At 44.2% G+C, this 22389-nt stretch overlaps 1 protein-coding gene across 1 annotated transcript in view; it reads right to left on the bottom strand.

The window, feature by feature from the left end:
- VPS8 (vacuolar protein sorting 8 homolog (S. cerevisiae)) overlaps positions 1-22389 on the bottom strand; it is a gene marked incomplete at both ends in the record, with an annotated part of 76619 nt that overhangs the window by 37590 nt on the left and 16640 nt on the right. The window contains 20 exons of the mRNA XM_010160668.1: positions 621-740; positions 3357-3428; positions 4011-4130; positions 6190-6262; positions 7053-7095; positions 7383-7434; positions 8790-8879; positions 9813-10035; positions 10505-10551; positions 10947-11036; positions 11929-11975; positions 13044-13134; positions 14244-14279; positions 14939-15013; positions 17512-17682; positions 18741-18821; positions 19334-19441; positions 20248-20307; positions 20409-20562; positions 21199-21266. Coding sequence (XP_010158970.1) covers positions 621-740; positions 3357-3428; positions 4011-4130; positions 6190-6262; positions 7053-7095; positions 7383-7434; positions 8790-8879; positions 9813-10035; positions 10505-10551; positions 10947-11036; positions 11929-11975; positions 13044-13134; positions 14244-14279; positions 14939-15013; positions 17512-17682; positions 18741-18821; positions 19334-19441; positions 20248-20307; positions 20409-20562; positions 21199-21266 — 1821 coding nt within the window. The remainder of the gene's footprint in view (positions 1-620; positions 741-3356; positions 3429-4010; positions 4131-6189; positions 6263-7052; positions 7096-7382; positions 7435-8789; positions 8880-9812; positions 10036-10504; positions 10552-10946; positions 11037-11928; positions 11976-13043; positions 13135-14243; positions 14280-14938; positions 15014-17511; positions 17683-18740; positions 18822-19333; positions 19442-20247; positions 20308-20408; positions 20563-21198; positions 21267-22389) is intronic.

Here is a 22389-nt window from a genome sequence, read left to right as displayed (position 1 = left end):
CTCCAGGGAGGGAAATTCATGGAACTGCACCAGAATCGAGAACCAAATTTTAGACCCCGTGACCCTGTCTTGGGCTGCACACCAAACAGCTGGAAAACACTACACTGACCCTTTCAGCTTCTCTCCTGGACTGTGCCATCTCTCTTACAAAAAAGAGGGAATTGTGTAATTAATAAAATTTAATGTATCTGTAGTTAAAGTGTTTAATCCAAATCCATTTAGCTGCCACAGAGTTCTTGGGCCTTAAATTATGACAAAGGACATATATTTTCTAACTCATTCTTTACTAGTGTTCATATATCCACATTATCATCAAAGCAAAACTGTCCCATCTCCTACGACCTGACCCCATTTCTCACACGATTCCAGCTGGCAAGCTGAAACACAGAGCTTACTGTGCTTTCGTGGTCTCTCCTGCGCCGCTTCTTTGAAACCACAGTAAAGCCCCAGCGAGATGCTGCCTGTTTATAATGCAGCAATGCTTCCCAAATTGCTGCGGTCTACAGCACTAGCCATGCTTTCTGCAGTGCTGCACCCTGCACAGTTTGGAAAGCCCCAAAACTGTGCACAGTGCTGCACAGTTTGCAGTTTTTCCCACCCCTCACTAATGGAATACTTGCCTGGTCAAAAAGTGTCCTGTTCACAAACAGTGTGTTGTTGGGCTTGGCAAGCTGACGGGCGAGGAAGGTAAAGAGGCAGCCAACCTGTGATGGGGTGAAGTCGGAATTCTCTACCATGACCTAAGAGGCATTAGAGAGAAAAAGGGAAAAACAAACACACAAGCGATTGATTCTGCAGCTGCCTTTGGGAAAGAATCAGGCCACTACAACAAGAAACCCCTGTACACCCACCATGTTTCCTCCTACCCTAGGCACCTACACCATCTCCTGGTCTTAGTCCATCCTGAAGGTCAAAAGATAAGCCACCTTCCACAGCCTTTAACCGTGTCACCTGAAGACACAGGCAGCAGATGCATCCTTGCTAAATCACCTCTGTCCTGAAGCTACGGAGACTCGACCTCTCTGCCATGTACTCAAGGGAAGTATTCTTCCCTGATTTTCAGGGGTGAAGGAGCTCTAAAGCCACACTTCTCTCCATCTCAGTAGTCTGTACTGATCATTGGACACGTAACAGAGCTGCTGAGCAGAGAAATGCTGTCACGTGAGGAAAAAGGATAAAATTCATAACTATAGGAAGGAAAAAAGAAATACATTTGATTTCAAGCCCCAGGCACTCACCACTTCAGTTGTAGTATGCAAAGGAACTGATCAAAGAAACGACTGTAGGTTTGTCGGAAGATCCTTTTGTCACATTAAATTAGCTGTTAGTGTATGAATAGTTTGAGAAACTTGTAGCTGTGCTGACTTGAAATTACAGATGAACGGAATATCTAAGAGTCACTACAAAAGGGATTTGAAACCTGAGAAGTGCTTGTCACCTGTCTGGCATCTAAAAATAAAGTGTGATGTGTCCTAACTTGATGTCTCATGCATTTAAAAAAATCCCAAACACTAAAAATAAGTGAAATACCCCTGTCTGGAGAGTCCCCCTACAAAGGGCTATGGGTTTAGTTGGGAGGAAATTCATCACCTGAACAACTGTCAGCTAACATCTGACAATTGCTCTAGCAAAGCCCAGACAGGGAGCATCTCACAGTTTATAACATCGTTCAGCCTAAACTTGCGAGCTACCACCGATTCCTTAAAGTGACCCGGAGTTCCAGATCCCCACGCGATGCTGATGCTCATCTTACACAAACTGAAGCAGACAGCTAAGACGCAGTAAGGAACAGAGCAGAGCTCTGCGTGAAACATCAGCTACCATTCTTTCTTAATCTTCATTTTCTGTTTAAAAAGGTAATTTCATACAGAAGCCTAGTCAGAATCGTGTTAGCTAATAGCATTAAAAACATGGCTCACTAGAACAACAGGAGTACTTTATTCATTTTGGCTTTGTTTTTCCACAGACTGGGTCTTCATCAGTCCACGTGAAGGTGGAAATACTGTACCTCTGAAACACAGCAACCTTACAGCGCCTGCACCCCAACCACGGGGACCTCCCAACAGGGTGTATTTGCCAAAGTTCAGATCAGCATTAGCAGAACACTAGACAAACTACTTTAAAATAAGTGTAGCTATCTCCTAAGTGGTTGGGTTTTTTTTTTCAATTACAAATTGAAATTAAAATTTCCAAGATTTTTTTTATTTTTATCCAAAAGGAGAGCAGCTTCCAGACCAAGGGACTGAGAATTCTCATAACACCTAATTATTTGCCTGCAGATGCACCTAATCCTGCAGCACCTCTCCTTCCCTCCAAGAGCAGGGCTGAATTTTGTTGTGGTGGACAGAACTCCTGTGCTACGTGGCCAGCAGCACAGCAAAGGCTGTGACCAGCTCGATCCAGCTGACACGGTGCCATGGGAACACATCCCACAGTAGCTCCTGAGCACGGCTGCAGTGTGCCACCTCCTGCTGACGCCAGCTAAAGGCACAAAAGCACAGTCTAGCCCAACGCAGGCCTAACCAACAGCCTTACAGCCACCCTGCTCAGCCAGGCTCACAGAAGTTCCCCCACAGCGGCATCATCTCAGCCCCTCACACAGCTACCACAGCAGTGGAGCTGAACTCCCTCCCTGGTGCCCTCACTCCCGTCTATCAGTGATGACAGCGATAGGAAAACGCTGCTTATGATATGTTTATACATAAACAGCTTCCAAGTGGAGTTACTCATTATTAACGCTGACAGCTTTGAAGGGGAAAGCAAACGGCATTTGGCAGCGACAGCTTTTAATGAGAACGTTCATTGTTAAGGAACACGGTCTGCAGATGACAAGTGATTTCTAGAGCACCAGGCTGATAACTCTGACATCCCTCTTCTCTCGCATTTACTAAAGATAGGCCTGTCATTCTGGGTATGTTACATCCCCAACACAGCATTTACAGATAGAGGGAGCAGGGTTTTAGCAGAAGAGCATTGGCATCCTGCCAAGCACAAGATTCCTGGGACCTTTTTTCCTGCTCAGGAGGAATCAGGGAGTGGAATCACCGAGCAGCAGATAAAAATATACCTATCAGTGCAGAGAAGAGAAATTTAACAACAAAGTACAACCCAGGTGAAATCACAGACAGGAAAGGAGACCTCTCCGTCACCACATTCAACGTGTATGCAGCATCACTTCCAAACATCCAACGGACAGCCTTGGCTGAGGCAAATCCATGCTCCAGCCCACCTCCTTCTCAGAGATGTCATCCAGGGCAGGACTGGAAGCACCTCAGCCAAATGACAGGTTTCACTGCACAGTGCTGGGTATAATCAGCCCAATGCAAACACAGAGGTTAATTTTTAGGCACACTCACTTTCAGAAGTATGTCCACAATTCTCTGTTGATATTCCACAGCTTGCTTGTCATTCTTAAAGTCTTCAAAAGTCTGTGTGAGACAAAACACTGACACCTTGAGAAGAATGTTCTCCACTGCCAAGCCCAGAAATAAAGCAAACACAAAGCAGCAGCCATATCTCAAAGCTGACAATGCTTTTAAGTCACCTAAGCAGCGGGTTCCAAGATACAATTTGCTCTTTCGTAACTACGAAAATGGTTCTTATATATTCGGGTACAAGTAACAGGTCCAAATAGAGAGAGGATATTCAAGATACTTGGAAAGGAGGGAAAATGACTCTTTGTTCAGGAAAAGGATGTAGGTACCAAAACAGTCGTTACAAATACATTACTCTCGTTGCACCTGTGCTTTAAAGATGGCCCCTGTTACCAGTCTTCACTGTACAATGTCACTTCCAGCAACTTATATTTAGGGACATAAAGGACTATTATGATCTCCTCTGACATCTTACAGGACACAAATCAAAACCGTTCCTGCATCAAGCCAGTAACTACAGGTTTAGCTAAAGCATGAACTTTTTAATAGGAATCCTACAGGTCACGAAACCATGACATAGATGGGGGAAGAACTGGCGTTACATTTATCCCCTGGAGGAGAGCAGCAACCCCTTACCAGAGCAAGAACATTAAGGAATTCCCGAGTGTCAAAGTGCAGCAAGGTACGAACGTAAGGGTAGACCTCTTCATCCACAGATCCTTCAGTTGAATGCAGCCGGATGAGAAATTCAAAGACCTGCAATGACAATTCAGACAAAACACAGATTGCCTACGGATTCCAGCTGATAGCACAAGCACACTGGAAAGCAGCATTGTTCCCTGCTTTGCACTGAGCTTTAAAGCGCCTTAGGAGTCCTTTGGTGTTCTTACCTGAATGATGTTTTCTGCTGCTTGTTAGTAGGAAAAAAAATTCCCCTTCCTTAGACTTGTCAACCAATTTAAGATCAATCAAAATGTAAGATCAAGCAAAAATTAAGACTTATACTTGCAGACCAAAATGTGTGAAACTAGGTAACTCCCTCTTCTTCCTGGCAGCTCTCCTCAGAAGCTCTGCAACTCCTCCTTATCCAGGGCACAGCTCCTCTCTTTGTTTGCAATTCCCTTGGGAAGAACCCCTCAACGTGCCCCTCTACTTTGAGGCACAAAGCTTTCGGCGCTGCAAAAACTGAGTTAGGTGCTCCTCAACTCTGTAGCTCCTCCACTGAATTTCTAGTTCCTGAAATCTGAGTCTTTCAAAATGCGGGTAACTCCTGTTACTGAACCTCTCATCGAGGTGTTCAGAGCCTCCCAGGGAACAGACAGGGCAGTGGCAGATCCAGCTGTCTCACACACGCTCACAACAAATCTTGCTACCAGCAGAAAGACAGCAGACTGCTGCAGACTGGCTAGCGCTCGTATGTGCTAAGATACACACCGGGATCCCACGGAGAACTGACAGACAACACGCTCTCCCAGCCTTCCTCAGGAAATACCACCTTTTCTCATTTACTTCTGTTCTGAATTAATTTTCCTATCACTGCAGGCAGTGAAGCCAGGAGGAGTTAGCCGTTTGACTTTCAGACCCACAACCTTCCCTGTTGGCCTCCTGATACCCACTGCCAGCTAGGAACTCTCAAGAAAGAGTACTGGAACATGTCCAGAGAAAGGAAGGGAGCTGGGGAAGGGTCTGGAGCACAAGTCCTGTGAGGAGCAGCTGAGGGAGCTGGGGGTGTTCAGCCTGGAGAAGAGGAGGCTCAGGGGAGAGCTGATGGCTCTCTACAGCTCCCTGACAGGAGGGTGCAGAGAGGGGAGGGTCGGTCTCATCTCCCAAGTGACAGGACAAGAGGAAACAGCCTCAAGTTGTGCCAGGGGAGGTTTAGATTGGATGTTAGGGAAAAACCTAACAAACCTAACACACCTAAACCTTTCCTTCAGGGAAAGGGCTGTCAGGCACTGGAATGGGCTGCCCAGGAACATGGTGGAGTCATCATCCCTGCAGAGATTTAAGAGACACAGACGAGGTGCTGAGGGACGTAACTTAGTGGAGGACTTGGCAGTGCTGAGTTAGTGGTTGGACTTGATGGTTCTTTTCCAACCTAAACAGTTCTAGATTCTAAGAAAACAAAACCAAACCCAGACTGTAGCTAGAATTACACCTAGAGGACAGATGCATGTGTGTCCTGAATACCTGAGACTGGACAAGCCTCAGAGGTGAAGACACGGTGACAAGAAACTAGGGCAAGGACTGACAGAAATGCATCTAACGGGACCCTTCATCACGGAAAATGACTGTGCTGAATTTCACACTTTGAGTGCAAAGAGGTCAGAGGTGTAATATCTGAGGCAGAAAAACACTCCAGTGCAAAGTGAAGCTTTAGCACCAGCCAGAGGAAGGAATATTTGATGTTCTTTGATATTACCTCAGTTTCTACTCCTGTCAATCCTGTGTTACATTCATTTGAAAACAAGGAAAATCCTTCCATATCTGACATGCCGTAACCAAGCTTAAAAACAAGTGACAGCTACAAATTGTTGGTAACTTTGTGGTAAAGAATAAGGAGAAAAAAACCCCTAAATTAGTGCCACTATGCTTCCACACCCCAATTTACAATGGAAAGAAAAATATTAAGTTTAAATATTCAGATTGCAACAACAGTTTGATTTCCCTCTTTGAACATGTATGTGGTATTTACAGTGCTATAGACTCATACAACAAGGATACAGATATCAGACTGATCATAGTTTTCTACCAGAAACCCATGAAATATGATCTAAACACCTTGTATCGATAAGATTCCTTCCAAATGGTTGCTCACCTGGTTTTTGACCAAAGGCACCAGATCTTCAGGAATATCACCCAATGGGTATGCACGGCCTGCCAAGCAGCAGCTACAGAAAAGGAGGGAAAAGGCATTTTTTAATACCTGCTGACATCAAATAGATTGAGGAAAACCAGTTTATTTTTGAGTTAGTTTTCAGGGTGCTCTTAAAACAAGCCATATACCTTTATTTTGCAAGTCATGAAAGCAAGAACTACAGACAGCACTGCTGTTAATACACAATAAGCCAAGCCCTGCATGAATTTGCTTCCCAGGTATGCCATTCCACAGCAGAAAAGTAACACTGGAAATAATTTCTCACAGAAATCTTTACTCTTGCATTTTAGGAAGCAGGAGTAATGCAGAATCTAGTGTTCATGGTCTTGAAGAGATTCCAGAAAAAGGAATTTACTCATTAGTCACTACTGTGCAATCCCAGAATGACCTCCTGCAAGTGACAGGCAACACAGTAAGCAGCAACTGAGCACAGCTATCCCAAAAGGCCTGGCAGGAAGGGCTAAAATACAGCTTTTCAGGCTACGGAGTCCTTGTGTGAGGAACACTGTGTCATACACAGCACAAAGAAAGAACTCCAACTAAATTCTAAAGATAAAGACATAATCTTGGCATATCAGCAGTAACTTGAGCTCTACATCTCCATCTTTATCCTACTTACCCACTCACACAATGCGTAACAAGAAGCCGCTGTAATTTTAATTCAGCTGTAGGAAGCTGTACCACTGTTATTTTACACAAACCCTCAGACCTTGAAATATACTGTAAGATCATGCAGTTGTAGTGAGTTACACATCTGGTGCCACCACTAGGCAACACCCCACGCACCTTCTGAGGGTCCTTACCTTATATACACAAGCAGCTTATTGCCCATTACTACCTGCTCATCTGCAAAACAAAAATCATCTGTCACCTTTTATTCACCAGACAACATACAGAGATGCAATTCTTTTTTCCTGCTGCTAGCAAAACATGTCAGCTGGTGTGCATACACAGCAAGTGGAGCAGCTTTACACACAATAAATAGTACCACAGCACTTTTCTGTTCTCCGAGACTCTTACGTTTGGTATGCATTTCCCTTTTGCATCCCTCTGTTGGAAGTGACTAGTGATCAAATCAAAAACAAACATCAAATATCAAAACTAGAAACCTTTGAAGGGAAGGAATTCTGTACCTGTGAGAGACTTCCCAGCATTCAGTGGAGGAGCAATGACTTTGAACAGCTTCTGTAACAAGAAAGCAAGCAGTGCTCAAGCAGCTGGAAAAGCTCAGAGCCAAGAATCTGCATGGTTTTAAAACAGAGATCACTGGAGCATCTTCCCCACAGAAACTCCGCTTTCTCTCTTCATTGTAATGGCTTACAACTAAAAGGCACAGAGGACACCAAGATGTGGCAAAGGATGCTTTTCCCAGCCAACATTATGACATATGAAAAAACAGCCTTCATGGAATCAGCTCTAACCCTAAGCACAGGCCACGCTACACAAAAAACCAACAGCAATGTTCAGTAGTCCCAGCAATAACAGTCAGAGCATAACTGACCAGCCCTGTTTCCTGTTCCTGAATCTGCTGCCACCAGAGATGATGCAAACCTCCAGCCCACCTAGCAGGCTCACCAGACAGCCTGCAGTCTGGGTATGTAGACAGCCAAAAAGGTTATTTTTGCTCATACAGCTAAGGCTAGGTTTCCAGAAATCCTTTTTAAAATCATTAACACTTAAAGAGTCTCCTCTTCCTGAGAAAAATCAAAAGAAACTATAATCACTAAAAATTGGGCCATTTAAAGATTTTTCAGACTCAAATGGACCCAGATATTTCAGCACTACTGAGAAAATACCAGCAGTGCTGCCATAATGAAACATATGGATGTTTGAGCAATAGGTGTCAAGAGCAACTGGCATACGAGGCATCTTCAGGATCACCAGCAGCAGCATCAACAGGCCTTCAGTTACAGCATTACACCGAGTCATGTGCTTCCTGTCAACAGATCACTCCCCCAGAGCTAACAACAAAGCCTGCCTTGATGCAGGGACTGTTTCTAGCCTTTTTCCTGAATTCTGTACACAGGTAAGTTCACCCTCTGCTTCCATTACCCTATTATATATTAACATCCTATTGTGTCAGCAGAGGAAGAACAGTATGAAGGAAAAACAGCATGAGGTGTTCACAGAAGCTCTCATGCCTACACCCCCATTAATCCCACGGTGCAGAAAGCTGATGCTGTCTCAGCGTGTCACGCCACATAGGCCAGGCTCACCAGCAGCAACAAAGCTGCCAGCAGATGGTTTTGCTCCTCCTTAAGTCATCATGTTACTCTCTTCTCCCGCTTTTGTTTTAACACGACTAAATTTCCTGCTCTAACTTTGCACAGCATTGCTACCTCATCAGGGAAATCAGTGCTCTAAAGCACAGTAATTACAAACTACTTTTCTCCTCTACTGCACCTAGTCAAATAAACTGCATGTATCAGACATGATTTCTCCTCTGAAAAAGAACAAGAATATATACCCACTGAAAGAGAAGATAAGACTGTTTGCTGAACACACAAATAACAACTGACTGCACTGAGCATCTTTCCTACCTCCATGGGACTAATGAAGTCATTCATCCCACTGTTGTAGACATAGATCATGGCATCATAGAGACGGTTTTCCCAGCACAGAAGAACAACCTGCAAGGCAAAGTGCAACGTAGACACACAGCTGCTATTATCCCACAGTTTAATCATTCCCCAACCTCTCGAATCCAATCTCTGTCCTTGCATTTGCATCACCCGACAGCAGGATTTAAAGCAGAATGACAATTTCCACTTGCACGACTAGTCTCTGCAAGGACCCCAAAACCTCAAACAGAGCATCCAGCATATTGCTCACACAGCAAACATGGAATCTGTCTAGGTTCTGACATTCATAACCTGCCTGTCATTAAGGAATTTAAAAAAAAAAACCAAACAAAAAAAACATTCTTCAAACCCTCTGATTACACTAGATTTCCTTTTGGTTGAATTAGTGAATCATTATGTCAAGCTCCCAGGCATTTCCCTCCCTGGAAGGGGAAGCCATGCTGTGGGAATAAAAACTTCCAAGGAAAACAATAGCACCTAGCAGGAACACGTCCTTGCTCCACTGTGTCGCGCAAGAGCACGTGCCCGAGCAGAGCAGGCTCTCGGGCACCAAACGGACAAACGCAGCTTTGGTTTTTAGCACCCCTGCAGCCTTTGATCTTGGGTAAGGTACCCAAACCAGGAAAGACTGGTTGTGAATATCAAACTAATCTGGCAGACAAGTAGTTTCCAACACATTCAGCTGCTGATGCATTAACCTATCCCAGGAGACAAATTGGGGGAGCCAAACACGTTTGCAGGAGCATGCATGTTACAGGATGGATACAGCCATGCTAAATAATTCCCATATTCACTGGATTTGATCCCAGGGACACAGGGCTAAGTTGTGTCACAAATGGGTTGAACTACAGAAGCCTTGTGACACCTTCTTCTCCACATGCTATGCTGTGCTTAAAAGCACAAGATGTTCGCATCAGTGACTAGAAGATGCTGTCATTTATTCAAGAGGAACCCGATACAGTATGCAGCACAACAGCTCACCTGCTGTATGTCTAAGCTGGTGATATCCATATGCACAATGCAGGCTTCCAGATTTTCCAACCTGTTCTTGTCTTGGAAGTGAAGCAGCAAGTCTTTCATCACTTGCGCCGTGATTCCCATCAGCTTATCACTTAAGATATATGGCTCCAAGCACTCCAGAAAGATGCCTTTAGCTACAGAATTCTCACTCATCTTATCATATATCTGATTAAATAATAGATCTCTAGGAGGAAAGAAGTGTTCAGTTATCACATACTCTTATTAAAATCTCCTTACTTATCTACTTCCTGAGGGCTCCAAATTAAACTCTGTTTTCTCTGTATTTCTCAGGCTCAGCAGCTGATGGCCCTGTTTATCTCTTGCACTGGAGCAGCTACACAGAATGAACTGGCTATGGGTGTTGCAGCAAAAAACCTGCTCTTAGAGGGGAAGTGATGAAGAGAGGAAATCTATCAAGGCAGCTTCTTTCTTAAGGGGATGGTGTGGGGGGAACAGTTTGAAACAAACTTTTCTTCCTCAACGCATCAATGAAAATTTAAGACACTTTCTGAGCAGCTCGAGTTTTTAAGCATTCCTCTAAACTGAGATGTGATACGATTCCACTAAGCCATGTGATACTGCAGGATACAGGTCTCAGGACTACGTGAATCAGTGGTTTGCCCTGGGAGACAGGCTGGCAAACTCAGACTTACGTGCGCTGGAGTAACAGGCAGTAATCAACTATGACAGGCACCACGTCCTGCGGAAGAAACATAAAAAAGCTGTAGGGGCTGGCAAAAAACCTGCCAAACAGCACATCCTGCAGAGCACAAAAGAAAGCCTGGTCAATACAGAGCAGAATCAATGAGATGTGAGTCAGCCTGTAGCTGGCACAGTTACAGGTTTTCCCATACACTGGTTCTTACAGAGAAAAAGTCCAGTCCCACTTCGGCAGGGGACAGAGGGTGTACAGGTACTGCTGGGCTGCCCAGCCATAACAGAGACCTGATTTCATTACTGAGCATAACAGAGGTGGGCACTCAGGTAAACAACAGCAATACTCTTCAAAACAGACAAGTAATTTTTGCAGCAAAGCAAAGTCTGATTAAAAAAATTCAAAAGATCTGTACAAGAGAGTCCTCTGGAGCACCATACCTGAAAATGTTGCTCCATAACCTGGATTTTTCCTTGGTCAGGGCATTTCTTCAAAGTCCGATCAGCGTAATGGAGAATGATTTCAACCATCTGAATTACAATAAAGAAGAAAACTCACTCACATCCTACACCAGAAGCCCCAGTTGGTAGCACATTTAGTAGACTGACTCAGGGGTTGGCAGCACTGTAAACTCTGATGTCCCATTTGGGGTACGAACTCCTGTGGGCAGGAAGGAGATGAGGGAAGAGGCTGCCAAGAGACAATGGCATGACAAGGCACAGAAGCAGCCCAGTGGGATACTGAAGACCTACACTAACTTCACCTAACTGAGAAACCAGGCAGCCAGCCTGCCAGCAAAGTGGCAGGCAGATAAACACATCCCGAAGCACAAGACTCTGCCAGGCCACGTTTTCACCCAAAGCTTAAGTGGTAGTAGCTTAAATAGCAACACTTATTTACCTGCAAATAAAACATGCAGGAAGAACAAAGACAAGCTGAAAAATTATCACAGTAATTATGTATTTTAAACACACCCTTCCCCAAAACAGGCTCCTGCGACAACTGAACAGGATCATTTGAGGAGTTTATTCCATGTCCATGTATACACAGACCAGAGTTTCCATTCCGGGAGTCAGCAAGTTACATACTGATGGACACTCGCCAACCAAACATCAGAAAACTCTACAGTTACTTACAAAAAAGGTTTCTCTTCACTGTGAGGAGACCAGAGGTCTCAAGGCCTGGATGACAATGTCACATTTTGTTTTGCTAATGCTGCAGATTTTATCCCCACCTTTACCCAAAGGTACTTCCAAGTCTCTTCTAAAATCCTGCTGACAATCTTAGCAAGAGAGGCACATGTACACATTCCTGAGCTAGTTGTATTAACTTCTGGAGGACAGAAGCCATTCGAACCAGAACCACAGTTAGCACCACATCAGCATACATGAAAATCAGGTTAGGAAGAGATCAGTGACTCACTCTGTCTGCGATGACTGCTTTCCGCTTGCTTGTGTCCCCAGACAAGCCTGGAAAGAGCAAGGGGTGGAGGGGAAGAAGCTTTTCTCATCCAAGCTACTAGTAGAAATATAAATCCCCCAGTTCAGATGCCAACACCCTTGAGATGCAGAGGTTAGGATATCTAAATACACAGTTCTGTGATCTGCTTCTAGCCCACTCTTCTTCTGAAGAGCTTGTTCTCCCAACGTTAAGGCTGTTCCAGCACTGGAATGGCAAGAACAGATCCAAGTGCTGTTTTAACATTGAGAGAATGATTAATGGGGGGCTGCCACAGACTCTGTATATGAGGCTAATTGCTAGAGGATGCCCTGATGCACAAGAAACTGAATTAAGTGCACTACTTAAATGCCAACTAGAAAAGACAGTAATTCTTTTGAATACTGAAAAACAAGCTGCTTAATATGCATGCATTAAAACGAGACACATGTTGATACACCAGCAGTTTCACAGCAGGAGGATCTTATCCTGAGAACTTGAGTCTTGTGTGTCAAAACCACCAGAGCTTAGTTGCTAAACATTCAGTGTGTCCAGTCCAAATAAGACCGTTCAAGCGGCAGTTTCTGGCACAATTAACACGTTTATCATAACAAGCTAAGTGCTCACAAAGCATCCCCCTTTATAGGAAATATGCTGCCAAAACCCAGCAGTCCTTTCAGGCAGTTGGATAGTCAGAGGAGACGTGAGTGAAAGCACCTGCTTGGCAGAGCTGGCAGAACACCACACCAAAGATCCCCTACAGGTCACGCATGACCCTCAGGAATATTTCAGCTGGCCAGTTATTCGACACCTGGATACAACTCCTTCATGGCCGAGTGACAACAGACAGGAGTCACAACACAGACCAAGTCTGACTTGAAAATAGCAGGCTGCTAAAAGGTCTGTGACTAAAAATGCCACAATCAAAGGTGGTATTTCTACCAAACCTAAAGCAGCAGACACTTTCTCTTCAAGTCAATTCTCTTAATTATTTTTTCCCCCGGAAACTGTGATTTCAGTACATTCATAGGTTTAAAACCTTCCCTAGCAGTTTCAGTTATTAAAAAAAAAAAAACCAACCCAAACCCAACAAAACTTACCTACTACAGCCTTTGCTTTACCTTCATAAAAAGACCAAGCTAGAGCCAGGGCATCAGTGAGACGCTCTTGTTTCAGAAGGTGGTCAACTCTCTAAAATAGCAAGTAATATTGGACCTTAGTATTACAGAAAAGATAATCTCCTCACAGAAATGAGACCCAAGGATGTATGAAGAATGATATATCTAGTAGAGACAGTGACAAACAGGTGACATTGTGCAAGGCACTTGTAAGAGCCTACCCAGAATAACATGTGACAAAACGTTCACCTATATTCAAGAAACTGAACACAAAGGAGGTGCAGAGAAGAGTGGAGAAGAGAAAGGAAAGGGAAGGTAATTTTAAAAAAGGATGATGGAATAGCTTTGCTTAGCCTTGCAAAACAAAGGTGGAGAGAGAACATGCATACACTGAACAAGCATATTGCAAAGTGGTAATCCAGAAAGGAAAAACTGCTGTTTAACTCAAGTGAAAAGAACAACACAGGAACAAGTAGACATAAATAGATCACTGAGAACTTAGTGTGAAACTTGACAGGGTTTCAGGTGTCAGAGAAATTATTTTCAAAAAAATCATCTACCAACAGAAACAAGGTTTTAAAATACAATTAGCCTTCTAGGTAGTCTGTGATGGATTTTATGATGTAGTTCCTGCAGTAGCTAGAGACAAAATATAGTGAACCAGATCTCATAGAATTACAGAAAGGTTTGGTTGGAAGGGACCTTAAAGATCATCTAGTTCCAACCCCCCTGCCATGGGCAGGGACACCTTCCACTAGACCAGGTTGCTCAAAGCCTCATCCAGCCTGGCCTTGGACACTTCCAGGGATGGGGCATCCACAGACTCTCTGGGCAACCTGTTCCCGTGGCTTCACCATTTCCTTCAACTCTCGTTTGCTTATCTGGCTGACACGCTTACACTGAAAGAGTCCCCGAGGTCATTGCACTAACTCTGCCTTGTTCACAGAAGCTAAAACATGGCAAGGCATTACATCTTGTCTGGGAGAACAAGGTCTCCATTCTGCCTCCAGGTTTGTGCAAGCAGGAGACCCATAGTGTCCCACTGTGGAAATCCATCTACCGGTGGTGCCGGTTGTAGCAACTGGGAGTCCCTAATACAGTGCTCAGAACATGCTTCACAAACGCACCCTCCCCTCAAGCAATTCGAACGTACTAAGCTGTACAGTTTTCCTCCCAACCTACCTCTCTCCAACTCCTCAGTGTCATGACGTGAACAGACTGAAAAAGGAAAAAAAAGATTATTTACTTAATTACAGTTGCTCATGCAGCCTGTGGTATCCCACAGACCCACCAGAGCACGCCAGTACAGATGAAGCTAAGAAAAGCAACCCTCAAGCCTGGCAAGGCAAAAACATGTTGGATGTTTATATTTAACAGAAGACATCCATTACATGACCTTGCAACCCATCTGCTCCAAGATACCATCCCTCACTTCTTCCCTACTTCCACGTGCCATCCTATAGGTCACCCCTCTTAGCCTTTTCACAGACAGCCCGTACAGCAGGAGAGGAAGAGTGAACTGGATATCCCTTTTATCATTCCATACAATAGAGTCTAGCTCTCCCTGTTGTCTTACTTTTTTCTGTTTACCCACTGGCACATTTAGGACAGAGAAACTGAAGCATAGGACAGAGGAGATGTCAGTAAAGTAATGGCAAGTCTACCCTAAACCACCATCAACAAGGGTACTGAGAAACTATGACAATATGTCATAGCCCGTACCTTGACTAAGAGCAAATTATTGCACATTTCTTTAATCCCACGACTAAGTGCACAAAGAACTTATCTCCACAGAAAAAAAAATGCCCTTGTCCAGAAGATGAGCTGCCATCGACAGTGAATGGCCTGTATTTTTATTAAAAACTCCCCACATTTACCTTAGTTCCAAGGTAGAAGATCTGACCACCACAGCTGCTGATAGACTGATAACAAGCTTTCTCTCCAACCAATGCCTACAGGGGAAAAAAAGAAAAGAAATTAAAGTCAAACTGCTTTTTGTTATTATAAAATTTCCCAAGAAGCAGAATACACTTGAACTTTAGAGACCCTTCGTAATTCAGGAATCAGGATGAGGACTAGAAGAGAACACCACAGAATGCTGGGCAGCACTAAGCACAAACACTCTGTGTCACACTTTCCTGCTTGTGAATGCAGCTTAAAGTGTTCCTGAGCTCTGGCTGCTCAGAAAACAGGAAGGAATCATAAGGACCCAAAGAGTGCTCTGTGTCTACCCTCAGATGCAAAATGACAAAAAAAAAAAGTTACAGGGGCTCTTTCTTCCCCTTCTGCTTCTTCACAAATCTTCCATGATGTGTAGGAGAGACAGATGGGAAGAATATTGTTGAAGTGAGAGTTGCTACAACAGAAGCTTGAGTGCCAGTAACTAGTGCTCGACAGGCTGCGTACGGGCACATTTACAATGTGAGAAATGGAGGATCGCATGAAAATTAGAGATTTTACCACGTGCATGGGCAGTGCTTGCTTCCACTGTGCTGCACAGTTACACAGGGTAGAGCTGTTCGTCCTGTACTTTGCCCAGTCTGGCCAGGTAGGGAACCTTCCTGGATCTCTTTCCACTGCTGAAAAGCATGTCCATTCCATGGGCTGCCAACGTAACACCTCAACATGCTCAGGACAGGACCTAAGGCTGAAGCAGCAGATACTCCCTGTACAGTTCTTTAGATGCTGCAGTAGAAGAATGGGGCCTGAGAGTCTTCATCCACAAACCCAGGCATCTCTGAAACCAGAACGTCCCTTGTGGGAGCAGCAGCCTCACCTAAGATTTGCCTTTTAGCATGTCTGCAGAACTAACACTTGCAAAGGTGTATTTCTGATCCTCTGAGCTATGAAACAAAAGCTGTCCTTAACTCAGCTGCTCTGGAATAGGTTCATCTTGTAATTCCTACTGAAATACAAGGAAAGAAACTGTCTGGTTTGTATCCTCAGTATTTCAGATTGACATTACAGACTTCAGATCTCGTGCCACTTACAGGCTGTGAATTCAGCAGGGGTCTCCTCTAGACTCACAATAACATTAACAGGCAGCACTCATTTTGGCCCTCCAGTCTTTCAGGCCACGTGTCTCTGGCTTTGATGGCAATCAGCAGAAGTCCTCACAGGACACAGGAGTTTCTGGAACTGAGAGAAAGGCTCTGAATAACAATGTATTCTAGCAAGGAGAACTCATCTACCACCTTAGTGCCAATCTCCAGCTATGTTCTGTGAGGTTGTGCCTGGCAGGTCCAGATCATGTGGCAGGCAGTACAAAAACTAATTTCTCAGAGTAGACTTCACCTCCTGACTCTTTCTTCCTCATTATGCATCTGCAGCAGAAAGAACGACATGAATGCTAGCAGTGTGGGCAGATAAAGCAGTGAAAGCCAGATAAGCAGCAGCTATGTAGATCTAAGGGCTGCAAAGACTCCTCACAGATCTGGCCAGTCAGACAAAAGCAGCGCTCCCCATGACAAGGAGCCTTTCCTTATGAAACCCTGCCATCCTGCATGGAAGGCATTTCCACTTGGGCTTCTGGAGCTGAGGCACGACCTTATGCCGGGCTTGGAATTGGAGATCCAAACTACAGACCAACATGTGCCTTCTGCTCGTTGTTTGGGCCAGCAAGTCTGACAGGGCTATAGCAGAATTGAACAGGAACCATTTCATCCAACTGTGGAATTTCTGGTGCAGCACCTGGAGGCTTGAGGGCAAGGATGGAAGACCCTTTCCTACATTCTTGCAAATTGGTTCCAAAACAGAGAAACTGATTTTCTACTGAAAGCAACATTTCGTCCCACAAAAACAAAAGGCTTTTAAAAAAGCCTCCACAGTGCTATGGCAATAGAAATACCCCATCAAAGTGAGCTGCAGCAGCAGGCAGAGGTGGGTTACAGGAGCTCTCAGGAATAAAACATGTCCGGACACCACATGGGCCAGGGTCCAAGAAAAACAAACAAGCTTGAAAGTCAAAATGACAAGCAAATAAACACAAGAGGAAAATGGAGATGACACAGTGTTTAAAGTGCTGCTATTCCACTAGCGTGGATGCGTTTTGGTTTTTACTTCAAACAAAAAAACAGAGTGTTTCATCCCATCTGCCCCTGCATGGTAACGTGTGAGGGAGGGCAGGGAATGCACACGCTGCACAGGCACTGCTAGGGCAGAGGATGTGTGGCACACAATCGCCCTAAGTAGAAGAGCCTATAGGAACCTCTTGAAGAATAAAGCATATCAGGTTTCTTCCCATAGAGTATTCCAAAGCTTGGTAACTTGAGAGCAGCTCCCCAAAACAGCAATGCACAAAAGCAAACACAAACTGTTAGTTGGCCACATCAACACCATGGACGATTTTTGAGATGCTTCAAAAAGCCTTTTTTCCAAAGCTCCAGGCTCCTCCACTTAGGGCATATCTGAAACAGCATTAGCTAACACAAGCAGGTCCATCTGTGCCTACCAGAGCTTCACTGACATTGCCTCCCGTAGCCAGCGATTTGAAGTGGCTGCTGTTGTAGACCAGCTGAACTTCCGAGATCTCTATGGTCTCCAGCTCCTCCTGCGTCTGACGATCAATAACGTGCAGCTTCTCCACACTGTCCAGAAGCACTGCTGTCCGTGAGTTTATCCACTGAAAGAGCAACAAATCGCAGATTTCATCAGTGCATCTGCAATTAGAGGCCAAATAAACCGGCTTTGGATATGTTCTGTGTATCGATACTGGAAGTTCTAGGATGGCTGGTAGCTTTGTTACTGTACACGGTCACAACAGCACCCACACGTAACTCCACAGGTAGAGAAAGGGAGGCTCCTTCCAGAGTATCAACTTTAATGCTGGGAAAAAGGAACCTTCTCCACAGAAAACACCTGTACACAAGTGGCAACCACCAGAGCTCTTGTCCTTTTGGGGCACTATTGATGCTCTAGCACACTTTCTAATCCAAAGGTCTCAAAAACAAGGCAACTCAACAACTTAGGAGGTAAATACAGCATCAGGAGGCATTAAAAAGAGAAATTATACATTAAGTTTAACTCAAAACCTGTTGTTCATATTCTGTTGCTTCTACTTTTATGTTCAAAACCCTGCAAACAAAAAGGCTTTTACAATTTTTTTTTTAAGCATCCAAGCATGTGTGTTAACGAACTTCAAATTCCAGCTGATGTGGATTGTCTGTCTTGGTATTTTGGCCTTTCATGTTCTATTTGCTGTATTCTGTAAATGTGTTTTAGAGCTGAACAATTTTTTTGTTGAAAGCACCAAACGGTTACAGTGCTTTAGCAAGCACTCATATAAGGAAACACTCTAAATATTTTGAGCCAATTACACAGAAGTTTGTATTTTTTTAGTAAGAATATAGAATAAAAAAATTTCTTGCCAGATTCTCTCTGGCTCTTGAGAATATTTCCTCAGCAAGGCTACCCCACCTTCCCAAGAACGGGCAGTTTTGTTGCCTTCACGCAACTAATTTTTTATCCTTTAGCTACCACTTGCTATTTTACTTGTGCTGGTGAGTCCCAAGTTCAAGAATGTTTTCAGTTAGTTAGCCCCAGAGAAACACAGCCACTTCTTGTGTTACATTTGTAAAGCAAATAGCATAGAACTAAGGGCTACTGAGATACAGCTACAAGAAAACTAGTGCCAAAAAATGCCAAAACTGACAAAAACCATTCTGTAGTATTGAGACTTACAGTAAAGTTGATGAGGTCATAGTGTAGATGAAGCTGCCTCTGCTTAGTGACATGTATTGCACCAGAATCATCTCTCTTTACCTAAAAGAAATCAGACAAGATACCTCACACTGAAATGAGACATGAAATCATCTCCAAACAACCACATCTGCATGTGTAACTTCTGGAGATCTAGAGAGGACGAGCAGCATGCCCTCAAGTCACATACCAACAAGACCTTAAAGCTGTTGTCTCTTGGTTGTTGTGGGTTGTAAGTTTTTTCCAGACTCATGTTTTAAAGCAAAAAAAATAAAATGGTATCTCAAATTCATGTGATCCCCCTGAAAACAATCCACATTCTTCTGCCTCCAGTAGAAATGAGATAAGCTGCAAATCAACACTTCCGGAAGGCATAAAGCTCATGCCTCCAGATTATCAGGAATGAATACCTGAAGAGCAATTACCAGCAGGTTTGTTTTCCCAAGCTGGTCGCAAGCTGCAGACATCCCTACATGCACAGATATCTTACTTTCACCGAGACAGAGGCTCAGACAACTGAACATCTGAATAAAACGTGACTATCTGAAAAGCAGCATAGAACAGCCAAGGCTTACCAGAAGAAAATGAACGACGTCTCCTCGACAAAATGCAAGCATGGGGTTCACAGAGCTCTGTACAGCCACAAAGTGCCACGCCAGAAGAGGGACACTAGAAGGGTCCATCTGTTAGACAGAAAGCACAGCCTGTATTTAAGGTATGCAAGGCAGCACCTCTGTCCCAGGACACATGCTGTCTGTCAGCTGCTACTCACTGACTTTGCCATCTACACACACAGGCTGTAAAGCAATTTATGGGTCTGCTGGTGGCTGAAGAGTAGCTTGTGCTACGTGGTTAAGGGACAATGTGTGTCTCATGGCAAACTGGACAGCCAGTCAATAAAAAACCGTCTGTCCTAGCTCCTTAATGTAAACCAAATCTCACATGGATGGATGGAATATGACAAATCTCCATTCTCCTGATGTAACATACCCCACATCTTACCCCAGCTGCTTTTCCAAGAGCAACTAGTGAAAGCAAATAATCAAGAGTTTAGAAGACTGTTTAGTGCCCTAATTCCACCTTGTTTCTGTCTCTGCAATTAACTATTGTATGGTTCTTCTGTAAAGCGATGTCCTCAGTCCATGGTGATTGCAGCCATAACCAGGTCAACATCCCACCTGCAGATGTGTCCAGGCCGCAGCAGGGAAGACAAGAAGCTGAGGGGCTTCTGAGTTCCTCCCTTCCTACTTATGGGAGAAATTCAGTATTGTCACATAGGTACAGCTGAAAGCAGCCTTTTCACCTCTTTTCTGCCCACATCAGATCAACAGATTATCACTGCTATTCCACATTGCAGAGTTTACTGCTTGCTGATAAACTGGCAATACCAAACACCTAAACCCTAATCTCATCCTCTTCACTTTAGGAACAGTTTATAGCTGTAATCCAACCATAATCCAAAAATCAGCTGTTTGGCTTCATTACTCACACGACCATAGGGAAAAGTCATCCACACTTTCAGAGATGGCTTCAGGCCAATAACCAGTATCTTCAAGAAAAATAAAAAGGCAAAATAAAATGTTTGAGTATATACCAGAGAACTTCCCTCCGTGATTTCTCACACAAGGCCTTCTGCAAGCAGCAAGTTACCTTTGTTAGGGAGGCCATGGCCAGCAGCGAATACTGGGTGATGGGATGGTCTCTCAGCTCAACTTTTGCATGTAATGGTTCAATACAGCACACTTCCCCCTTTGAGCCGCTGAAGAGACATCGAGATTCACAGGTTCTCACTCCCATAACCCTCCTGCAAAGAAGATAAATCAGCCTGGTGGCCAGCTTTCAAGAAGAGATAAGCCCAAAAATCTCATGAAATCTCAAGTGTGATCCTTCAAAAATGTTGTTCTTTAAAAGCCCTTTCCACAGTTCCAGAGGTGACTTCAGAACATCACTGGAAACTGCCCCATACAGCTGCTCAGATACAGACAAGAATTCCTTAAGACCTTATTTAGCAGTAAAATTTTGGCAGTTCCTGGACATGATCAGATTTCCCTAGACTGTCAGGCCCAATCCTTCCTCCTTGTGCCTCCTCTTCTTGAAGAGGCCAAGAAGAAAACGAGCAGTTACTGCAGGGGCAGCTCTCACTATGAACAAGAACAACTAAGAGGCAGCATACGTATGACAACTACAAAGAGCCCACAAGGAATGCCAAGATTCTGGAAAATACACAGAAACCGTAATAGTTTAGGCTGTTCTTTGACAATCACACTGCTAGAGAGCATCTTGCTTCAGCTGTGAAATTATACTGCACCCCTAAACTACACCTTCAACAGTCAGCCAGTAGCTCTGTTGGTACTATAGGTTTTTTTGCTCAGGTTTTAGAACCTATGACCCAGCATTAGTTTCTTGTTCTTTCTGTGAGTACTTGGAATTATTGTCTTACTTAAATGACAGTTCAAATACGGAGCCTCCGCTGTCATTGCAAATTGCAAGTGTCGGATCATCTGTAAACTGAGCAGATAATTAGATTAAAAGTGGCACTAAGACATAAACTACCAAAACCATAGAGAAAATTATAGTATGGCATTATTAACAGCACAAAAAAACATAAGCACTTTACATACCAGAGAGACACCTTTAACATACAGCGCTGAGACAGTTACTGGCTTTTTTTATAACGTCTAAGAAACGAAAGATTTTGCATTTCACCTTCATCCCTCCAGCCAGCCTTACTGCTAGAGTGTTACCAAGGCTCCATTGCTCCCCACCACAGCTGAGAAGCACGGCATATCAAAACACGTGTTACCCTTAGAACCGCTCACAGCTTCAAGGCTACGAGCTGGTGCCAGAACTGGTGAATGGGCTGCAGTCACAAATGGACCCAAATCAGAACTGTCCAGAACTACTAATGGTACCAAATAATCCAGGTAAGAAAAGGTCACAGCCACAGCTGATGCACCTTTCCGGAGGACTATGCAACCCAGCATCTAGCAGCACAAGCGTCTGGGGCGTATAGCAGTGTCCGAGTACTCTTCAGCGCTGGTACTGTCATCAAGCCGGGAGCTAGAGAAGGGTGTCAGTAAGAGCAGAGGCCCTAGCACAGGGTCATCTTTATGCACACAGCAAGGAGGGCAGAGATGGAAGCGTGAAGATGCAGCAGTAAGGGGGCACCTTCACACACACAAAACATTTTGGTTGAGCCAGGTCAGGCCAACCAGTACATGAGAATCTGTCCTTGAGTAACGCACCCCATCAGACCCACTACGCTAGTTCCACGTGTGACGCTATGACACAGCAAGGTCCAGGAAAGGAGAAAAGGGAGGAGACTTTGGGTGATGCACCCAAGTCACTGCTCTGACCAGGCTGCCAAGGAGCATTACGCTCGCGTAGGAGAGGTCCACATAAAGCAAAGCCAGGCACAAAATCAGATACGAGTTTCTATGTGTGACAACAACACTGTGTTGAACAAGAAGTCACAGATGATTTCTCTTTCAACCCAAACATTCCCAACAAGTTATTTGAAAAACTGCTGAGAGAAGGTACTTTCTAACCTTTAAGTTTAATGTTGGCAAGTCTCGTATCCAGTTCAAACCACTGCATGTTTGAGACACATGTATTCTAGCAACTAATTCTT

This window comes from Eurypyga helias, unplaced genomic scaffold, assembly GCF_000690775.1.
Source record: "Eurypyga helias isolate BGI_N326 unplaced genomic scaffold, ASM69077v1 scaffold12491, whole genome shotgun sequence".
NCBI lineage: Eukaryota > Metazoa > Chordata > Aves > Eurypygiformes > Eurypygidae > Eurypyga > Eurypyga helias.
This window is presented reverse-complemented; position numbering and strand designations above follow the sequence as displayed.